Source organism: Aethalodelphis obliquidens, unplaced genomic scaffold, assembly GCF_003676395.1.
Source record: "Aethalodelphis obliquidens isolate GAN/ISIS:26980383/991018 unplaced genomic scaffold, ASM367639v1 scaffold82, whole genome shotgun sequence".
NCBI classification, from domain to species: domain Eukaryota; kingdom Metazoa; phylum Chordata; class Mammalia; order Artiodactyla; family Delphinidae; genus Aethalodelphis; species Aethalodelphis obliquidens.
The window spans coordinates 3,879,359-3,899,650 of NW_020838026.1; the positions used below are offsets into that span (position 1 = coordinate 3,879,359).

The window sequence follows — 20,292 nt, forward strand, 5'->3', positions numbered from 1 at the left end:
GGTGCCCTCCTCGCCAAGTGCTTACCTGCCCCGGCGTGATTCCACCCTGCTGCTACCTCCCCTGGTGTAATTTACCCCCGTGCTGGGTTCTGCCCCCAGCCCCAGACCAGGCAGTCACAAAGTCCTTGGCTGCCTTAACCAGGTGATATTGCTTGCCCCGATCCACAGCTTGGGGTGAAAACACCAAGTGCAGAGTGACTTTAATATGACCTTTCTCGCCTCCCTCTTTTGCTTTACAATGAAAAGCTCTGGAACCTTCTCTGGAGATCTCTCTTCTGCATAGTCGGATCCCCGAAGTGACACTGTCGCTGGGACCGGTGTGAGGGTCTCCTGGGGTATATGTCTCGGGCACTTGGCCTCAGAGGAGGGAGCGACTGGGGTCTCCCCAAGGACGCTGGTTGAGGGGCCTGTCCAGCACTGGAGGAGTTAATGTGGGAGCGCGTAAGCGAAGGGGAAAAAGTTGGAGTTGACACTTAAAGGGGGGCGGGGGGGCGGGGGGAGCGAGCCCCGCTGACTCCTGATTGGTTTTACATTTCATCCAAATTTTTTTTCTCTCCTCTCTCGCTCCCTCTTTTCAGTTTCTCTCTCTGATCCCAGGGGAGGGGAAACGGGAATAGTGAGAGATCAAAAATAAACCTCTTATGTCAAAGCCGGGAAGGAAGTATAAATACGAAGGGCTCGGCAGCCCACTCTGTGCTTCCCGGGGTGGGGAGAAGGCAGGGGCGGAGGACGCGCACGCTGCCGGGGCGCCAGTTGCTCGCGATCGGCTGGGCGGGAGGGCGCGGGAGCAGCGGCAGCGCCGCCAGCCGGAGGGGCCGCCCGGGAACCGCCGCCGCCAGGCGCCCACGGGCCACGCGGCCGGCCAACCGCCCGAGCTCCTGCCCGCGGGGACAGCGGCCGGGCCGCCAGCACCTGCCCGCGCCGGGCCCGCTTCCTCCATCGCCCGCGCCGCAGCCGCAGCCCCCATGCCCCGCGCCGCCCCCCGGTGGCCGCCGCTCCTGCTGCTGCTGCTGCTGCCGCTGCTGCCGCCGCCGCCGCCGCCGCCGCTCGCCCGCGGCGCCCCGGCCAGGCCTGGAGGCGGGGGGCCGGCCTCGGCGCTGGTGGTGCCCACGCGGTTGCCGGGCGGCGCGGGCGAGCTCGCGCTCCACCTGTCCGCCTTCGGCCGCGACTTCGAGCTGCGCCTGGCGCCCGACGCCAGCTTCCTGGCGCCCGAGTTCAAGGTCGAGCGCCTCGGGGGCTCCGGCGGGGCGGCCGGGGGCGAGCAAGAGCTGCGCAGCTGCTTCTTCTCGGGCACGGTGAACGGGGAGCCCGAGTCGCTGGCGGCCGTCAGCCTGTGCCGCGGGCTGAGCGGCTCCTTCCTGCTGGACGGCGAGGAGTTCACCATCCAGCCTCAGGGCGCGGGGGGCTCCTTGCACCAGCCGCACCGCCTGCAGCGCTGGGGGCCCGGGCGCGCAGCCGCCGCCCAAGCCCAGCCCTTGCCGGGAGCGCCCGAGTGGGAGGCGGAGAAGGGAGAGGGTCGGAGGCAGGAGGACGACGAGCAGGGCAAAGACGAGGAGGCGGAAGGCGCCAGCGAGCCGCCGCCGACCCTGGGGGCCACGAGTAGGACCAAGCGGTTTGTGTCTGAGGCTCGCTTCGTGGAAACGCTGCTGGTGGCCGATGCGTCCATGGCTGCTTTCTACGGAGCCGACCTGCAGGTAGGACTCGCTGTGCCCGGAGACGCCGGTCACCTCCCAGAGTCTCCAAATTCTTCCCTTTCCGTCCCGCTGAGAAAACCCTTCCCGTTCCTCACCCCAGACAAGGTTCTTTCCTTTCTGAGAAAGCCCAGTAACTCCTTTCCTGACCCCTGACACCTGGGCTACCTCCAGCTCCTCCCATGCGTCCCTTCCAACTTAGAGGGCGGGTCCTGGGCTTCCTCCTCCCTGCTCACCCCCCTCCCTCACATCCTGAACTGAAAGTGGGTTTTAAAGCCCCCCCCCCACGCCCCAGACACCTGCCCCTCCCAACAGACATGATAAGTGAACATCTGGGGAGAACCTCCACCCCACCCCCACCTCTCCGCCCTCTGCTGTCTCCAGACCTGGGAGGCTCCCAGGGAGAGGCAGCTGGGATGGAAAGATTCCCTTTGCCTACAGAACTGAGGCTGCCATAAGTAAAAGACATTGTTTGCAGGGAGTTGAACCTGGAAAGGGGCTGCCCAACTTCTGTGTGCCCAGCTGGTTCTGATCAGGGGCACGGACACCTTGCCAACCTGGCGCTCAGCCCTGGCAGAACTTGGCAGTGCCGGCATCAGCACAACAAGGGAGGGGAACAGAATTTCTGCCTGGGGGCTCAGCCCGGGAAACTGAAGCTTTAGTGGAAAAGGGAAGGAGAAGGGGGTGGGGATCTGAACTCCTCTGGTGAATGTTCCTGGTGGAGCCAGAACTATCCTTGGTCCGCCCGAGCTGCTCTCCGCCCAGACACAGCTCTCTACGGAGCTGGGACAGGAAAGCTGATTCCAGGGGACAGCTCCTGTAGCCAGGCCATTTCCCACTAGATTCCAGGACGGTGCAGAAACAGCAGGAGGTGTGTGTGTCACCCTACACCCCAACACCTCGTGAAGTGGAAGGGTTCCCGGAGAGGCTGCGCTTTCTCCTCCCTGGGGGAGCGCAGAACCAGAGACGTGCGCGGTGGAGAAGAACTGACCTGCCCAGCGGTCACAGTTTCCTGAAAAAGGCATCTTGGCCGCTGCTGCAGCTCAGTTGCTGCCTTTTCGGTGATGGCAGTCTTGGCTGGGACCCTATTCTAGGCTCAGCCTGTGCCCAGCTGTTGCGGGCACCTAGTGCTTCGGCATTCCCTGTGCAGCATAGTCTAGACGAGGTGCAGCCGGCCCTCCAGCTTCTCGCCCCAGCTTTCTCACTCTGCAGTCACTGGGAAATGCATTCTAGATGGAAGGGTGGGAAGAGCTGGCCGCTCCCCTGGCTGCTGCCGGGCCGTTAAAGCCCCGCAGGCTCCGTGTGCGCTGTCCCGGTATTCAGTCCTCCCAGAGCACGGGGAGGCGGCTTGGAGCCGTCAGTGCGGTCCGCCCCCGGGACTGTGGGTCTGCACTGACTGAGTATCTGCTTCCCTGCCTTCCATGAGAGCAGGGGGAGGTACCAGCCGCCTTCCCTGACTCCTTTCCGCAAGCAAGTCCTCCAGAGGGCGGCAGGGCGGTGGGCTTCTCCCGTCTCGGGTGAGGATGGCTGCTCCAGCGACCAGGGGCTCCATCAGAAAGCACATTCACCGCAAACCCAGAGCTGAGGGGCTCAGCCCCTCCCACGCACGACTCCTTTCTGACGGCTGCCTGAGAACCAGGAGGTAGGAAAGCCAACAAGAACACAGAGCAGCAGCAGAAAGAGAAATTTGCCTTTCTGTCTTCAGAGCCAGAATGTCCTCCCTGACGTTTTCCTACCATCTCACTCTGAGCTCAGCGCCCAGACACTTCAGATGCTGTGTGTTTGCCTCCAGCACACACTCGGCAGCTCCGGAGGTCAGAGCCATCTGAAAGCAGACGTGATTGCTGCCGCCAGGGCTCCCAAGCCACGGAAGCCAGGGGCTGGGCTGGGTTCTGCCCAGGTCTGCTGCACCAGACAAGTTGACTTGCTCTTTGCAGAGCCACCCAGGAGCACTTCCACCCTCGTATGACCCCTGGCTGGGTGACGCAGAGCACGCTTGCCCCCTCTGCTCCGCCTGCACACACACAGGTTTCTGGACCACACAGACTGGCACCTCTGCAGCAGCCGCTCCCTCGGGCCCAGAGAGCGCGTCGCAATAGGCATCGGGCACCTTGAAGACTGAGGTCCTCTCCCTGGGCGGGCGGGGGGCTCCCTCTCTCCTTGGGGCCAGCCCTGCCGCCTCCGCCTCGGTCTCATCACGTCACTGCCTGCACCCTGCTGTCGCCGCGCTGGGGTGGGGCAGGGGCCGAGACACAGCTGTCTCTATGACGGCCCCTGGCCCTCTGCTCCGACCGCTCACAGGCTATGGAGATGCCACAGAGCAGACCTGAACTTCTCAGCTCCATTGCCTGGGCTTCCTGGCTCGGCCAAGACAGGAGCGGATGTCAAGGGCCTGTTCCCCACGACCTTGCCTGCCCAGACCCACCTCCCCACATGGAGCCTAGTTCTTTACAAGTAACTCTCCGAGGGGCCTCCTGGAGACTACATTCATACGGACGGAAAAAGCTTCGGGGTGTCCCGGCAGCGGGGGTGTGTGAGGAGGGTGAAGAGCGCCTTCCCCTCACCTGTGAAGCGGGGCGCCTGCACTAGGTAATCGATTCTAGCCCAAACGTCGACGAGGCTGCTTCATGGTGAGTCTTCTGGAAAGTTCAGCACCATGTGGAGAAGCCGCCCGCTGAGTGTGCTCAGTCTGCACCTGGGCGGAAGTGCCTGTGAAGGGGCAGAGGAAGAAAGGCCAGCTCTCCAGCACCCGAGTGCGGTGCCGCCTCCTGAGCACCTGGAGGGTGTGAGGCCCTGGCTCCCCCGACATCATGCACGCTGTGGGACTGGGTCACTGAACCCAGCAGCCCAAAGACGTCCAGCCACAGAGGGAGGCCCGGTCCTGAGAAGGACCCGCCTTCGAGGCCAAGAGAAAGAATCATCCGCGCGCAAGGCTGGTCTCACTGCTAAGCGACAGGGGAGTCTTCCAGACTCTGTACACTTGAGTTCAGTCAGTCCCTTGACAGGAGGGGCCCCGTCTCCCACCTTCTTCTCTGGTTTCAGAGTTAAGGAGCTCAGACAAAGGGGGTGTCCTGAAAGGAGGGACCACCTCAGAAGAGACCGTTAACTCTGTCTGCATCCGGCCGCAGCTAATTGTTCCCTGCATGAAACTGGAGCAGGAGAGGGGCGCATGGGGACCGTGCTGCGCCCCAGGGTTGGTCTGGGAAGCTGTCCTTCCAGGGCAGCGGCTGCAGGCTGAGCTTCTGAACTCGCTGCAGAGCAGGGAGGGCCCCCAGAGGAGACCAGAGGAGTCCCAAGATTCAGGCTACTAGCAGGTGGTTTCCGGGAAGGGCCAAGTCACAGCCATTTCGTCTCCCCTTGCCCTTGCCCCGTGGGGAAATGTCTCCCCCGCCAGCCCTAATACCCGAAGTGGCCAAGTACCCCGGCTTGCCCAGCACAGCCTCCATCTAGGCCTGTTCGTTCTGGCATCATTATTAATAGTCTCATCTTTCACTCTGAAAAGTGTCCTGTTTTGGATAATAACAGAAACAGACACATGCCCGAGTCTCCACAGGCCACGTAATGTGCATGTGAAGTATGTTCCCCCACTGGCAGAAGACCAAGTCTTCTCCATCCCTTCGGTCTGCTGCCGTCAGAGGGATGGACTCTATGAAGTATTTCCCAAAGAGAAGCCCCTAGTATTCAACGGTCTTTGATTCGCCACTTCCCCCTCCCCCCGAGGGGGGCGGCGGGGGGAGTTGGGCAGAGACAACATCAGGGGCACCCTGGCTGGCTGGCTTGCATGCTTTGTCCGGGCTGTGCTGCAGTTTTCCTTGCAGCAGCAAAGAGGGTGGCAGTCAGTGCCGTGAGGAAGAGCACAGACTTTGACAGGAAATAGACGTCAGTGGCCTTGAGCGAGCCACCCATTCCTCTGTACCTCGATTTCCTCGCCAGCCTGACAGGCACGGTTATACCAACGTCCTGGCAGTGTCTGGAGGAGACGGTAGAACACGGAGGGCACCTGACCCAGAGCCTGGCACGTCGTAGGTGCGCGGCGAAGCGTGGCTGGCGCTAGAGCTGCCTCGGGTGACGCATTTGTCAGGGCAGGGGGGCAGGGCAGTCCCACGCCGTCAGAGCCAGCCAGCGCTGTGCCAGCTGTGCTGTCGCACGCAGCCCAGGACCTGCCTCTCAGCCTCTGCTCTGCCTGGACTGTGTCCACTGGGCCCCTTGTGGTGCTGAAAACTGCGTGCTTCGGCGACGTGGCCTTGCCCCTCGCTGCTTGGAGGACAAGGATGGAGGAAGGACGTCTGTGCAGGACCTTGTCTTTTCTCCATCTCTTCTTTCCTCTCCCTTTGCTTCTCCCTCCTCCCCAGCAGTCTCAGGCCCCAGAGAGATGCCAGAAGGGAGAGTGATGGCCCCGTTGCGGAGGCCGCAGAGTTTCCACGTTACCACCCCTCCTCTCCCTGCCTCTCCCAGGCGTGCTGCGAGGAGAGCGCTGGGCCCACAGCGTCAGGGATGACGCTCTGAAGAGAAGTAGTTGCTGGAAGTGTGTTTGGCCCGGGCCCAGCCTTCGCCAGACTCCCGCCATAGCTGGCCCTGGCTGCACGGGGGGTGGGGGTGGGGGGAGCTCCGGGGAAGGAATCTCCTTGTTTGTGTCTCAGAGAATCAGAGGGCTATGTCCCAGCCTAGCTGGCGGAGTGTCTTTTCGCTCCTCCAGGTCCTGCGGGCGCCAATGGAGAAGGAGGCCCCCTGAAAAGTGCCCACCTTTCCCTAAGGAGACCCAAGGGCAGGAGATCCCCGGGCCATTCCAGAATCGGGTTGTGTGACTACCCCGGCCCGCCTGGCCCTGGGCTCTGACCTACCCGACCTGGCTGTGGGGAGGCTGTCTGCTGGGGGCCCTGCTGCAGCCCGCAGCCCGCACCCACGAGGTGCACAGGGAGGTATAAATCGACAGGGCGCAGTAGAGCAAGCGAGCTAACCTTCTCCTTGACTGGCTCCTGGGCCCATTCTCTGTGGGACTGGAAGTCAGGCCTGCCCTTTTGGACCAGGAAATGGACCGAGAAGCGGGGGCTCACAGACTCACGGCCGCCCACCCGCCCAGGCCCAGTGGCCCTTCCCCCAGGGCGCTGTCAGATGCACAGGGAGCCGGGCCACCGTTCCTCAGAGGAGCTGATGGTGGCAGGGCATCCCGTCCCCAAGTGCAGTGAGGCAAGACAGAAGGGGAGGTGAGCCAGACCAGGACTGGGGACTTGAACAGAAACTCTGGCGCACACAGTCCTGGCAGCCCTCTTGCGATGGGAATTATCTTCTGAGAAAGCAGCCAGAAGGACCGTCAAATGTCCTCCCGCCTAACCCACCTCCTGGAAGGGAAATGGTTCTCAAGCCAGCTCGGCCCCCCAGTTGTTACTCGGTGTCGGGAGAAGATGCCGTGAGCTGCCTGAACTCAAGCAAGGAGACTCCAAGAACCTCGGTGTCGGGATGCGCGCCCGTGCCGGCCTTTGTGCAGCAGTTTGTACGTGTGCACCTCTGGTTTTCGTCGGGGACGCGCCCATCACATGGCCTCTGCTAGTCTGACCAGGCAGCTTGGGAACCAGACCCTTCAGAGACCTTAGGTCTCCAGTTCCTTATTCTGAGCCTTCGGGGCATCTCTCATCTTCACATCTTCTTTGTAAGACATCAGCTCCCCAGTTATGAGATTGTGAAGGTGGGACTGAAAGGAAGGCCTCCTGTGAGGAGAGTTTCAGGTTGTCTCGGAAGAAGTTCCCGGAGTTGGCCCCTGGTCCTTCCTGGGGTAGGAGGCCCCGGACGCAGCAGAGGCCTGGAGGAAGTAGGCCCCAGCAAAAGCTGTGCTCCTCAGCCCACGCCCCCAGTTGCATACTGATGTAATTGCTTGTTTCCCTCAGGAATCCGACTCCAGGGGCTGGTGCCAAGTTTCAGCTTTGCTGATAAGATGTTTACATCAGCCTAAACATAGCTGGAGTGCTTGACACACTAAGTAACCTGCCAACCCCTGTTTGCAGGGCTTAACTTACAAAATATCTGGCTGGTCGCCTGCGAGGTGAACAGACAGATCCCATTCACAAACAGTGGGATTCGTCTGGAACTCCCACACATGGCCTCCGCCCATGGAATGTCTGTCTCTAGCCTTTCACCCTCCTTTCCTTCCTTCTTCTCCCACCTTCCAGAACACAGGAGGGAAGAAAGAGAGGCCACAGGAGGTGGTGCCCTAGGGAGCAGGGAGGAGGCTGGCTGGAGGCCTGAAGGCCTGTATGCCTCTGCGCCATTCGTCTCCTGTTCTGCAAAGTCATCCAAGAGGACTCCTTTCTGGAGGCCCTGGAGGCAGAAGAGTGAGCCCCATCTGGCCTCCCCCAAAGCCTTGGGAGCAGTTGGCAGCCCAGGGTTGGGGCAGAGGCCAAGCACCGATGTCAACTCCTTCAGCTGGCCTTGGTGGGACCGGAAGCAGTGGGAGGCTGAGCGCCTGGGTCTCAGCGACCCACCCGATTCTCTCCCACCCCAGGCAGAGGGGAATAAACCCTCTGGGCTGTCCAGGCAGAAGCCAGGAGGCCAAGCCCTGGGAGACTTACTGAGAAGAGTGTAGACCTCAGAGACAGACACGCTTGGGCTGGCACTCCGGCGTTAAGAGCTGCGCGGCTGTAGACAAGTTATTTAACTTGCGAGAACTTCCACTTCCTCGTTCGTGAAATGGGGATGACAATCCCTACTTCCCAGAGTTTTTGTGAGCAGTTAATGAGGTGACACGTGTACCATCTGCAGAGGAGCTGTTGTTAGGAGTGGTCATCAGAGCAAAGTTTTCCCATCCTGAAGAGTAGGGGTTGCCCCAGCAGACATCAGGAAAATTCTCGACGGATTTTAACCTTGAGCGCTCAGATAATTGCTTCTGGGCTGAGGGCGGAGAGGGGATGCGTGGCTGGCAGGGGGACGGTTGGTGTCAGGGTTAAGGTAGAATAACCAGTGCAGTCCACTAGAAGAACTTTCTGTGATGATGGAAATGTTCTGTCTGCTCAGTCCGATGCAGTAGCCACGAGCCATTCACGGCCGTTGGTGCTCTTGAAATGTGGCCAGTGTGGCAGAGGAGCTAGGATTTTAATTCTATTGAATTTTAATGGATTTAGATGTCCGTGGCCACATGTGGCTGGTCAGGATGTTAAACACTTAAGCTTTGGAGCCAGGTGTTCTGGGTTCACACGCTGGTTGACACACTAGCTCTGGGACCTTGGGCCATACTGAGCCGTGAATTTCTTATATGTACAGTGAAGGGAAGTGATGCCAGGGCCTCGGGGGTTTTGGGAGCCTTCACCGAGGTGCTGTGTACCGATGCCCAGCACACGGGGGCATCACTCGGCGTGGCAGCAGGGGCGGGTGGCGGTCAGGAGATTTACCTCTCCCTCTCCACCCCTCCTTCCTGCAGAACCACGTCCTGACGCTGATGTCTGTGGCGGCCCACATCTACAAGCACCCCAGCATCAGGAACTCCATCAGCCTGATGGTGGTGAAGGTGCTGATCGTGGAGGATGAGAGATGGGGCCCCGAGGTGTCCGACAACGGCGGGCTGACGCTGCGCAACTTCTGCCGCTGGCAGCGGCGCTTCAACCAGCCCAGCGATCGGCACCCCGAGCACTTCGACACGGCCATCCTGCTCACCAGACAGGTCCGCGGGCTCCTGGGAACGGGGGGCGGGGTGGGAGGGCGCGCCGAGGGGGCCACGGCCGCCCAGACACGGGGACCGGCCCCCTGCTGGCCCCAGCTAGACACCAGGAGCCTCGTGCGTGGACAAGAAGGGGGAGGTCACGAGGACACGTATGAGGTATTTGCGAGGGAAGGAGAGGAATTCGTGGGGGCTCTGCTCCAGAACTTTGTGAGCAGCTGTCTGCTGAGGTCATAACAAGACGAAACGGGCTCAAACTGCCCGGAGAGCAATGTGGAGCTGGAACTAAGACAGGAGGTCCAGCTGCAGTGGGGGTTAAAGGCGGTGGAGGTAACCAGGGGGTCCCCTCAAGATTTCCCCAATGGCAGGAGGCCTGCCCATCTCCCTGGTGTGGTTTAAACAGATGGCTTCCTGAAGGCCAGCAAGTGTGATCACGTGTGGAGACCCTGCTCACCCCCCAGGCCTCACGCACAACCCCAAGGCGAGTGCTGCATTTTTTAGCCCCACTTTACAGCTGGGGAAAGCGAGGCACAGAGCTGCCACCCCGTGGCAGCGCGCGCAGTCAGGCCCCGGCCACCTCGCTGTGGGGTCCACACCCTTAACCACCGCCAGGCTATCCCACCTCCCGGGACAAGCTTTCCGAGTCTCCGGCAGCCCAAGGACACGCCGACACAGAAGGAGAAACGGCCTTTGGGGAGAAATAGGGATTTGGCTTAAAACGTGTCCTGCGTCTCCGGAGGCGCAGGAATGGGAAGGGTTTCCATCCTGTGTCTGTCCTCACGTCCCGCTCTCTCCGCGAGCAGAACTTCTGCGGGAAGGAGGGCTTGTGTGACACCCTGGGCGTGGCGGACATTGGCACCATCTGTGACCCCAGCAAGAGCTGCTCCGTGATCGAGGACGAGGGCCTGCAGGCGGCCTACACTCTGGCCCACGAGCTCGGTAAGGCTCGCCACGCCAGAGGCCTGGGCTGCTGGACCAGGTGGGAGGACCGGGGCCACCCCTCCTCGTTCCGGCAGGGTGACTCTGCCCTCGTGCTGTCTCCACCCCCACCCTGAGCACGGGGCCATCCTCGGAGGTCACCAGGGAAATGCCAGCGCTCGGGTAGAGCCGTGGGGCCGCATCCCGGCTAAGCAGTCAGGATTCTGGAAGGTCAGCTAGCGAATGACTGAGACAAGTGTGAATCCGCACAGGCCCCGGCAGAAAATAAAGGAACCGCGGTGTTCCTGGAGCTCTGAGCAAGCTTCCTGGGAGAGGAGAGGCAGGCGGGGTGGGCCGGGAAGAGTCTCTGAGGAATAAGTGCAGCGCCGTGGTGGTCCCTCGAGGCGCTGGCGCCGCGTAGGCCTTCAGAGGCCCTCTGCCCCCTGGGCGGACGGCTGAGGGCAGTGGCGACGCTGGGTGGACCGCGGGTCTCGTCCTCCCCAGGGCACGTCCTCAGCATGCCCCACGACGACTCCAAGCCCTGTGCTCGGCTCTTCGGGCCCCTGGGCAAGCACCACATGATGGCGCCCCTCTTCGTCCACCTGAACAAGACGCTGCCCTGGTCCCCCTGCAGCGCCATGTACCTCACGGAGCTCCTGGACGGCGGGCACGGTAGGTCCCCCAGGCTCCTCCCCGGCCAGCGGCCGCCACCTGCAGCGCAGACGTCTCGGCCTGGGAGAGACTCAGGAGCTGTGTCCCCGCCACCCCGCCGGGCTCAGTGTTCTGACCACTCCACAGAGCACGCCCTTCCGTGGCCCAGCTTCCAGCAGTCCCTTTAGATTAACCCACAGAGCAGGCGGAAGGAGTCTGAGAAGGTCTGTCTGGAGGAGGTGGGTTCGAACAGAGCTCGAAGGAACGAAGAATTTTTGTCGTGCAGAGGGGAGAAGGGAGCTTCTGGCTGGAGCGATAGATCACAGGGGTAGCGTGCAAATGGCAGAGAGGCAGGAAGCGCCCCGTGAGGGCAAGGAGTGGGGCGAGGTGCTTGGTGAAGACAGCCCGACTTGTTGAGTAAAGCAGTGAAAACACAACTGGTTCTTGATTCTTGATACAAAAATAATAGATTGTCCAACATCAATACTTTGGCTTTATTTCTCCTGGCCTGGTTTTTAAGAGTCCATTTAGGGGCTTCCCTGGTGGCGCAGTGGTTGAGAGTCCGCCTGCCGATGCAGGGGACAGGGGTTCGTGCCCCGGTCCGGGAAGATCCCACATGCCGCGGAGCGGCTGGGCCGCTGGGCCTGCGTGTCCAGAGCCTGTGCTCCGCAACAGGAGAGGCCACAACAGTGAGAGGCCCGCGTACCGCAAAAAAAAATTAAAAAAAAAAAAAAAAAAAAAAGAGTCCATTTACATCCGCAATTATACTGTGACCTAGGTTAGTGTTACGCTTAGCTGGCCTTCCCTCGGTAAACACTGAATGCATATAAGATGTTCTGGATACCAAAAGAAACGCAACCCTTAAAACAAAAACTTGCTACTGATAGTCAAAACTTGGAGGAGCTTCTGTGGGTGACTGAGTGCTGACAGTTTGTAGGCGGAGGTCAAGGAGGCCTCGAGTGTGATGGGGGGGACCCCTCCTTCCTATTTCTCTGCTTCCTCCACAGGAGACTGTCTCCTGGACGCCCCTACCTCGGCCCTGCCTCTGCCCACAGGCCTCCCAGGCCGCAGGGCCCTCTACGAGCTGGACCAACAGTGCAAGCAGATCTTTGGGCTGGGCTTCCGCCACTGCCCCAACACCTCTGCTCAGGACATCTGTGCCCAGCTCTGGTGCCACATGGACGGCGCCGAGCCCCTTTGCCACACGAAGAACGGCAGCCTGCCCTGGGCGGACGGGACGCCTTGCGGGCCCGGGAGCCTCTGCTTGGATGGCAGCTGCCTGCCTGAGGAGGAAGTAGAAAAGCCCAAGGTGAGGGCCGGCCACTGGGAGTGCGGGACAGGGAGGGGGAGGGCTGTTTCCAAGGAGGAAACCACACCTGAGAGCCATGAACTAAGAGACTTTGGGCCTAGGGGCAACTATGAGGAAAATCACTCACCTTTGGACAAAGCAAAGCATATTTATCCAAAGCCGAGAGGAGCTGTTCAAGACTGATGGATGACGTCAGCAGGGCTCCGGGCATTTGGGGGACTCCGCCTGTGGGGCTGCTGCGGAGTCGACTTGAAGGCCTGTGAGGCTTGGTGCTAGGTGTGGAAAGCTCCAGCGCAAGAGCAGTCGTGGGCACGCAGCAGACAGAAGCCGTTATGAATTCTGTTATAAACAGGTAGCGTGACAGCAGAGGAGGGACATCCAATCGAGAATGAGGGGAAGGTATTCACATCCTACCCGTGGCGGAGCCGAATGCATAGCTAGGGGTCAGGAGAGTGAGAGTAATTGTGGGAACTCCTTGCTCGAGGAGGAGGGAAGGAGGAATCGGAGTCACCTCTGACCAGGCAGAGAAAACCTGGCAGAGTAACCTCGCACGGAAAGGCAAAAAGGCAATGCCAGGGAGAGTTTTTAAATGATTTGCTTCTCTGCCCTCTGCTCTTAATACATCCGAACTGTGGGGCTGATCACATTTCTCGGCGAGTCACTGAGCCATCTGTGAAACAGCATCCACCGGGTTCGCAGCCTGGGCCCGGCCCAGCTCTGAATCACCAGGGTGGCCTGTGCACTCACCCTCCTTAGGGCTGTCCTCGGGGGTGCTGCCGTTGCACTGAGGCCCGGGAGCCCGCGTGGGCGGGGAAACCACATGCTTCTTCTAAGCCTGAGCCGGGACGGGATCCACGGATTCATTCTCAGCCCCCTCCCAGCCCACACCCCGACACTGAGCTTCTCCCAACCCTGTCCTATAGCGTGCGCTTCACACGTTCCTGAGGGGAGAGGCAGGGAGGGAGCCCATCCAACCTTTCCCAGCACCACAGCCAAGCCCAGTACAGGGAAAGGTGGCCAGAAAACGATCACGGGATGATGCTTGTCACCTATTTTTAAGGGGAAAAGACAGATCATAAAATACTGTATATATATATATATATGTATATGACAGAATCACATCTGTGTAAAATAAAACCTGGCACCTTCATGATTCTATAGTCAGAGCAAAGGTACAAAAGGATATTGATGAAAATCACGTCAATCGTTTCATCTGGGTAGTGGTATTTTGTAAGCGTTACTTTCTTTTTTACACCTGTATTTTTCATTTTTTATACGAGCACGTATGACTTCTGCAACTTTTTAAAAATTATTTTCATTTCGAAAACTTAACGAACCCACCCAAGGCAATGGCTTGCCCTCAGGGTCAGTTGTAAAGTTGGAAGCCACTCTAGTTTATTTCCCAGCACCATCCTACCCCTGGACCTGGCAGCTGGCAGACTCGTGGCCACACCTCCTAGAGCTTAGTCCTTTAGATCAGAACTCACCCGCCTCAGCACGGGTGGCATCTGGGCTGCGTGCGTCCCGGCTGTGGAGGCTCTCGTGCTCGTGGCTGGATGTTTAGCGGCACCCTGCCCGCCGCCCACTCGAGGCCAGCAGCCTACGCCCTGCCCAGCTGGGACAACCGCAGGGTCTCCGAACACTGCCACGTGTCCCGGCCGATGGAGAGCCGCTGCGTTAGACTCAACCTTACTCCCGTAAAAGTGTTTCACTCAGCAACTCCTGTTGAGCACCTTACAAAGGGCAAGGCACTGTTGTAGACACCAGGGGGCCAGCCGCGAGCAAGGCCAGCACAGACTGCGATCGGGGAGTCGCGGCTGCACGGGCCACACAGCCCCTGCACAGGTGAATCAGGCAGTTTACCGAACTGCGTGCGCCAGGACGGGCGCAACTAGGTGAGGAGGTCACACCAAGAGCCGAGGCCTCCTGCCCTCTGCTCCCCACTCAGCGCAGCCTTGTGTGTTGCAGGCCGTGGTGGATGGAGGCTGGTCCCCCTGGGGACCCTGGGGAGAATGTTCACGGACCTGCGGAGGAGGAGTACAGTTTTCACACCGCGAGTGCGAGGACCCCGAGCCTCAGAACGGAGGGAGATACTGCCTGGGTCGGAGAGCCAAGTACCAATCGTGCCACACGGAGGAGTGCCCCCCTGATGGTAATTGCCACACCGGCCAGAGCAGCTGCTGTGTTGCCTGCAGCAGATCCCCAGAGGACTGCGGGGGTCTCCCGGGCGCAGAGCTTTCCTGGGTGCAGGCATAAATGGTTTAGAGCAGCCCGTGGCGACCCAGGACCGCTCTCCCTGTCCGGGGAGAGCCTGGCAAAGTCGAGGAGAGACACTGCCCTGGTCTTCCAAGATGCGGAGATGGAGGGCGTCACTCCCAACCAAACTTACTCATTAGAGCTGGGGGAGGGCTTTGCAGAGGGGCGGGCGTCTAGGATAACGTCTGAACCCTCGTCTGTATGCAGAATGGAGGCGTTTTCCAAAGCCAGGGTCAGAGCCAAACCTCCAATATCTTTCCAGCCAACATCCAGCTCAGGGCGGAGGGAAGATTTCTGCATCTGACCCTAGCGCACATTCCCCCTGAGAAGAGTTGCCCGTCTCCCCTTGGAGCGTGGTAACTGCCTGGTGGCCCCTTCTTGGGAAGCAGCCCCACCTCTGCCTCTCCTGGGGACGTCCTCCCCAGTGCCTGCTAGAAAGCCCACACATTAGCCCAGGGGCAGCAGATGGTGTGAGAGCAAACCACTGCGGGTCTTTTCCCCACCATCCCATCCGGCTCCCCTTGTGCAGCCCCAGGAAGTATTGGCAGGCAGCAAACGACAAGCAGAGAGACACATCCAAGCGCAGAGGCGCACTGGCATTGGAATGGTGTCTAATGAGGGAATCTGGAGGCTCTGCAGTTTTGCAAGATGAGGAAGATCAGTGACGGCACGAAGCTCTAGAAACTCTGCCCTGGAACTGTGAGGGTCTGCCTGGCACACGGGTGAAGCGTTCCTGGGGGAATGAGAGAGAGAGAAAGGGGAGGGGGATGAACATAGGCATGAGGTAGACACGGAGCCTAGGCGATACCATGATTTCAGGCGCACCGGGACCAGCCATCTCAGTCAGTGAGTGTTTTGGTGCCTCTTGTGTGGCTAGAACTGGAATAGGTGTTATAATGACATAAGAAGCATGTTCTCTGTCCTCAAGAAACGTGCGGATCTTGTTAGAGATCCAAACCCCTTTTACAGAGCAATTAAAGGTCAATCTGTGAGGCACAGACCCCAGACCGACAAGGAATCCAGAGCAAGGAGAGGCCTGGCCTGGCTGGAAGCTTCTTGGGGAGCCAGGGCTGAGTGGGGCCCGGAGGGCTGAGACGGTGATGAAGTGCAGGAGGACGCGCTGCGATGGGGGCTAGGGTCCCCCCCAGGGCACAGCTGGGCAGAGTGGGCCAGCATTTCCAGGCCAGCCAAGGGTGCGTAAAAGCTAAGATAGCCTCAGGAGGCTCTCTGTGCTGGCTGTCCCATCAGGTCACCGGGGAAGCTTTTCCAAACACAGAGGCCCAGACGCCTCAGGTGTCCTGACTCAGAATCTCAGGAGGAGTGCACGGCCACCTGGGATTTGAAGCTCCTCAGACCATGCAGATGTGCAGCTGGAGTGGAGAACCTCGGTAGTAAGAGCGGGTTTAACTTCAGGATTGTGGAAGGGAAAAACCCAGGTCTTAATTCAGACAGATTGTTCTGGAGGCAGCCTGCCGCAGGACGGGAGAGGAAGCAGGCTGTGTGTCGGAGGCTGGGCACCAAGTCTCGCAGGAAACCACAGGCCTTGGCTTGCGAGCAGTGGACCGAGATGCCGACAGTGGGAAGGAGACATTTAACATCACAGATCGTCCTGAGTAGAGTCCAGGACTTAATGACAGGTTGGAAATAGTGGATGTGGATGTGCAAATATTCAGAAGATACCAGGGTTCCGGTCTCAGGCTGGAACGTGGTAGCATCACCAAATGAAAATCCAGCCAGTTCTTCATATGGAGAAACCATATGGAGTTGGGCCTCGCTGAGCTGGAGGTAATTACAGCATCTACAAATGGAGCTCCCCCAGAGAGACCCAGAATTACAGCAAGTGGGGTGGAGAGGCGAGGTCAGAACTAGAGACGTAGATCTGGGAGCCTTTGGCCACATGTCCACGGAGGTCAGGATAAATCACGATCAGTAGAGGCCCAAAAACATAACTCCACGTGTCATTCCGTGGTTCCCCCATCCCCACATAAATTTATCCATCTGTAAAGCAGAATTAATATTCTCCCCAAACGGGAAGATATTTTCCCCAGAAAGCCCAGCTGAGGCTGGCTGCTCCTTTCCTTGCCCCGTGAGTCAGGCCTTAGGTCGGTGTCTAGGAAAGTTGGGCCCAGGTGACACTGGACCTGTGTCCTCGGGTTGGGTCAAGTCCGGGAGGAAGAAGGGTGCCCGGAATCTCGGCATTTCTCCCGTGGGGTCCTCCCTGCTTCAGCTCAGCCTGTTAGCTCCATGCCCTCTCACCCTCATTTCAGGGAAAAGCTTCAGGGAGCAGCAGTGTGAGAAGTACAATGCCTACAATTACACGGACGTGGATGGGAACCTGCTGCAGTGGGTCCCCAAGTACGCAGGGGTGTCCCCCCGGGACCGCTGCAAGCTGTTCTGCCGAGCCCGGGGGCGGAGTGAGTTCAAAGTGTTCGAAGCCAAGGTGAGGATCCTTCTGGAACTCAGGTGCACAGGTGGGGAGGAAGGCCCCCTGGCCTGAGCCCAGGAGTGGGCGACGTCAGTGCTCACTGGGCCCTCTGACCGCCCCCTCCCTCCCCCACTGCAGGTGATCGACGGCACCCTGTGCGGGCCTGAGACTCTGGCCATCTGTGTCCGTGGCCAGTGTGTCAAGGCTGGCTGTGACCACGTGGTGGACTCGCCTAGGAAGCTGGACAAATGCGGCGTGTGCGGCGGCAAAGGCAACTCGTGCAGGAAGGTGTCCGGTTCCCTCAACCCCTCCAGGTGGGTCTCTCCAGAAGTTCTGTCCCTGGCTGCGCGAGCGGACCGGGCTTTGGAGTCACAGGGGCCTAAGTGTGCCCTGTGGCTGCTACTCCATCCCCGTGGAGCACTGAGCTTCAGTTTCTTCATAAAACGCGGCATCCTCTCTATCTCAGAGGCGCTGTGGCGAGGCACGAGATGGGCAGAGCGCTTGGCCCGGGGTCTGGCCCGCAGAGATGACGGCTCTCAGGGCAGCCAGAGGCCACATGGATAGGGATGTATCTTCTATGAGTCAACTGGCAGTAGAGCTACACTGAGTAACCGGGACCTTTGCCAGAAAGCAGCTCTTCCAGGCCTGCTGTGGGAAGGACATTTCACCCTAATCTGGCGGGCCCTGCCCTTTCTGCAGGTGGATCTTCAGAAACGGGGGCCCACAGGGGGGTCTTGGCAGCCTCGGGGCTTCACGGACCTGAGAACTCCAGATGCTTTCTCACACCTTAAAGCCACACGTTCATAAAGCTCCTATATCTGTTCAAGTGCTTTCACTTCTGCGGGCTCGACGGATTCCTAAAATAAGTCTATGGAGGCCAAGACCGTTACTCCCCTTTTACAGACGAGGAAACTGAGGCACAAAGAGATTACATGACTCTTCCAGTGTCACAGTGGTAGGTCATGGCGGCCAGAGGTGAGCCTAGCTTTGTCCATTCCCGGGCGGTTTTTTCCTGTCCCACACACACTTCCCGGGGAGGAAGGGCTAGGGCCTGCGGCCACACTGCACCCCTAGCCGGCTCCCTCACTCTCTCTCCTCTCATCAGCCTCAGAAAACAGAATCCGCCTGTTTGGCAGACAACTCAGGAGTCTTTTCAAATTTAAACTCAAAGGATATAGGAAAAAGAAGCACGGGGTGTGGGACAGTCAGACATTGAGTCCCTTCCCAGAGCTCTCTCAGGCATTAGACGTGGGGCCTGGGGTCCTTTCTCAGCTGCCCAGTGGGCGCGAGGCAAGGACAGCAAAGAGCAGCGTGCCTGTGCTCCTCAATCCTCCTCACTCCCCTCCCAGCCTACGAAGCCAAATACTTCCACCCCAAAAGAGAAGAATAAGAATTAAGGCTGGGCTTCCCCGGTGGCGCAGTGGTTGAGAGTCCGCCTGCCGATGCAGGGGGCGTGGGTTCGTGTCCCGGTCCAGGAAGATCCCACGTGCCGCGGAGCGGCTGGGCCCGTAAGCCATGGCCGCTGAGCCTGCGCGTCCGGAGCCCGTGCTCCGCAACGGGAGAGGCAAAAAAAGTGAGAGCCCCGAAACCCCCAAAAAAAAAAAAAAAAAAAAAAGAATTAAGGTTTCTCCATCCCACATAAAGCCCCAGACCCACGATAAAGTTGAAACATTTTCCCCAAACAGCATCCCAGCACCCCAGACAGCCCCGCTCATGGTGCTGGGCACGCCCAGAAGGCGGCTCCTCAGAGCAGGCTGTGTTGCCCTGCGCCCTGCCCTAGAGCCACGATAACCAAATACCAGCAGCTGATGGACTCTAGGAGGTGGCGTGAGGCGTCCGTCTGGTCAGCTTCTGGAATCGCTGTGTGGATCAGATTTTCCCACATTGGGTGTGAGCTCTGGGATGAAAGTGGCCAAGCAAAGTTTACACCAGTGCAAGGAGCTGCACATGCCTGAGATCTCTTTTCAGCCAAGAGCCCAGGTTTGGCAGCAATGGCTCAGTGTTCACCCCCTCTAGGCTGCCTTCCCCTCTGTGCCATTGTCGAGATCTAAACTCCAAACATTTGAGATAGAGCTCCCAGCCCAAGCAAAAGTCCCGGTGTACCAAGTGTTCCTGTCGGCCTCCGCAGCTAATTTACTGGGCACTTTGGGGCGACTACTTCCTTATTTGCTTGCAGACTTTTGTCTGCCCACCCCTAGTCCCTGCATGCTGACTTCCTGAGTACCGGGCTGGGGAGCCATGGGTCCTAAAGGTGTCTTCCTGTCATAGTTATGGCTACAATGACATCGTCACCATCCCAGCCGGCGCCACTAACATCGACGTGAAACAGCGGAGCCACCCAGGGATCCAGAACGACGGCAACTACCTGGCCTTGAAGACCGCCGACGGGCAGTACCTGCTCAATGGAAACCTGGCCATCTCCGCCGTGGAACAGGACATCCTGGTGAAGGGCACCATCCTCAAGTACAGTGGCTCCATCACCTCCCTGGAGCGGCTGCAGAGCTTCTGGCCGCTGCCTGAGCCCCTGACCGTGCAGCTCCTGACAGCCCCCGGGGAGCTTTTTCCCCCCAAAGTCAAGTATACCTTCTTTGTCCCTAACGACGTGAACTTCAGCATACAGAGCAGCAAAGAGAGAGCGACGACCAACGTCATCCAGCCCCTGCTCAACGCGCAGTGGGTCCTGGGAGACTGGTCTGAGTGCTCCAGCAGCTGCGGGGCCGGCTGGCAGCGGCGGGCGGTGGAGTGCCGTGACCCCGGAGGCCAGGCCTCCACCACCTGCGACGAGGCTCTGAAGCCTGAGGATGCCAAGCCGTGCGGAAGCCAGCCGTGCGCCCCGTGATCCGGCGGGCGGGCCAGGCTTATGCTCATGGACTCGGGGCCCGGGGTGCAGACCAGGGTCACGCTACGGTGACCCCACGTCTGGGGGTGGCGTGGCCTGCCTACCCAGGCCCCCCACTGCTGCAGCTGGGCATGAATCCATGGGGGGAGGAGAGGAGAGGAGACAGACCACAGATGCTAATGTCTACTATCTAGTGGGTTGGACCTTGCTTGGGTTCAAGTAGAGGGCATAGGTTAAAAGGTAAAGAGTGCTCTCACGGACCCAAAAAGAAGACTCGGTCAGCCTGTTTGCAAAGGACTAACAAAGTTAAACGAAAAAAGTTATTTCTACTTGGTTCCCTCGTTAAATAATCTACCTCAGAGGGGAAAAAATCAGTCAAAGAGAGATGTGGAGTAGGGGTGGATGGTGAGCGTCAAAGCAAGCACTGTAGCTGCACCCCGAACTCTCTTCAGAAATGACCAGGAGTGTCTTCAGTATTAAACCCATCGCCTGGAGGGCTGCGAGCCACAGGATTGTGGAGAGCCCCGTGCTCTCAGGCTCCCACCTGCAGGGCTGGGT

The 20,292-nt window shown here is 59.5% G+C and overlaps 1 protein-coding gene across 1 annotated transcript; it reads left to right on the top strand.

Moving 5' to 3' along the window:
• The first annotated feature begins 965 nt into the window (after positions 1-965).
• ADAMTS8 (ADAM metallopeptidase with thrombospondin type 1 motif 8) lies at positions 966-20,079 on the top strand. The gene is made up of 9 exons (XM_027092983.1): positions 966-1,694; positions 9,100-9,339; positions 10,140-10,275; positions 10,759-10,926; positions 11,913-12,214; positions 14,183-14,366; positions 16,738-16,910; positions 17,034-17,209; positions 19,164-20,079. The coding sequence occupies exons 1-9, from the start codon at positions 966-968 to the stop codon at positions 19,732-19,734; spliced, it is 2,679 nt and encodes an 892-aa protein (XP_026948784.1). The 3' UTR covers positions 19,735-20,079.
• The last annotated feature ends 213 nt before the right edge of the window (positions 20,080-20,292 follow it).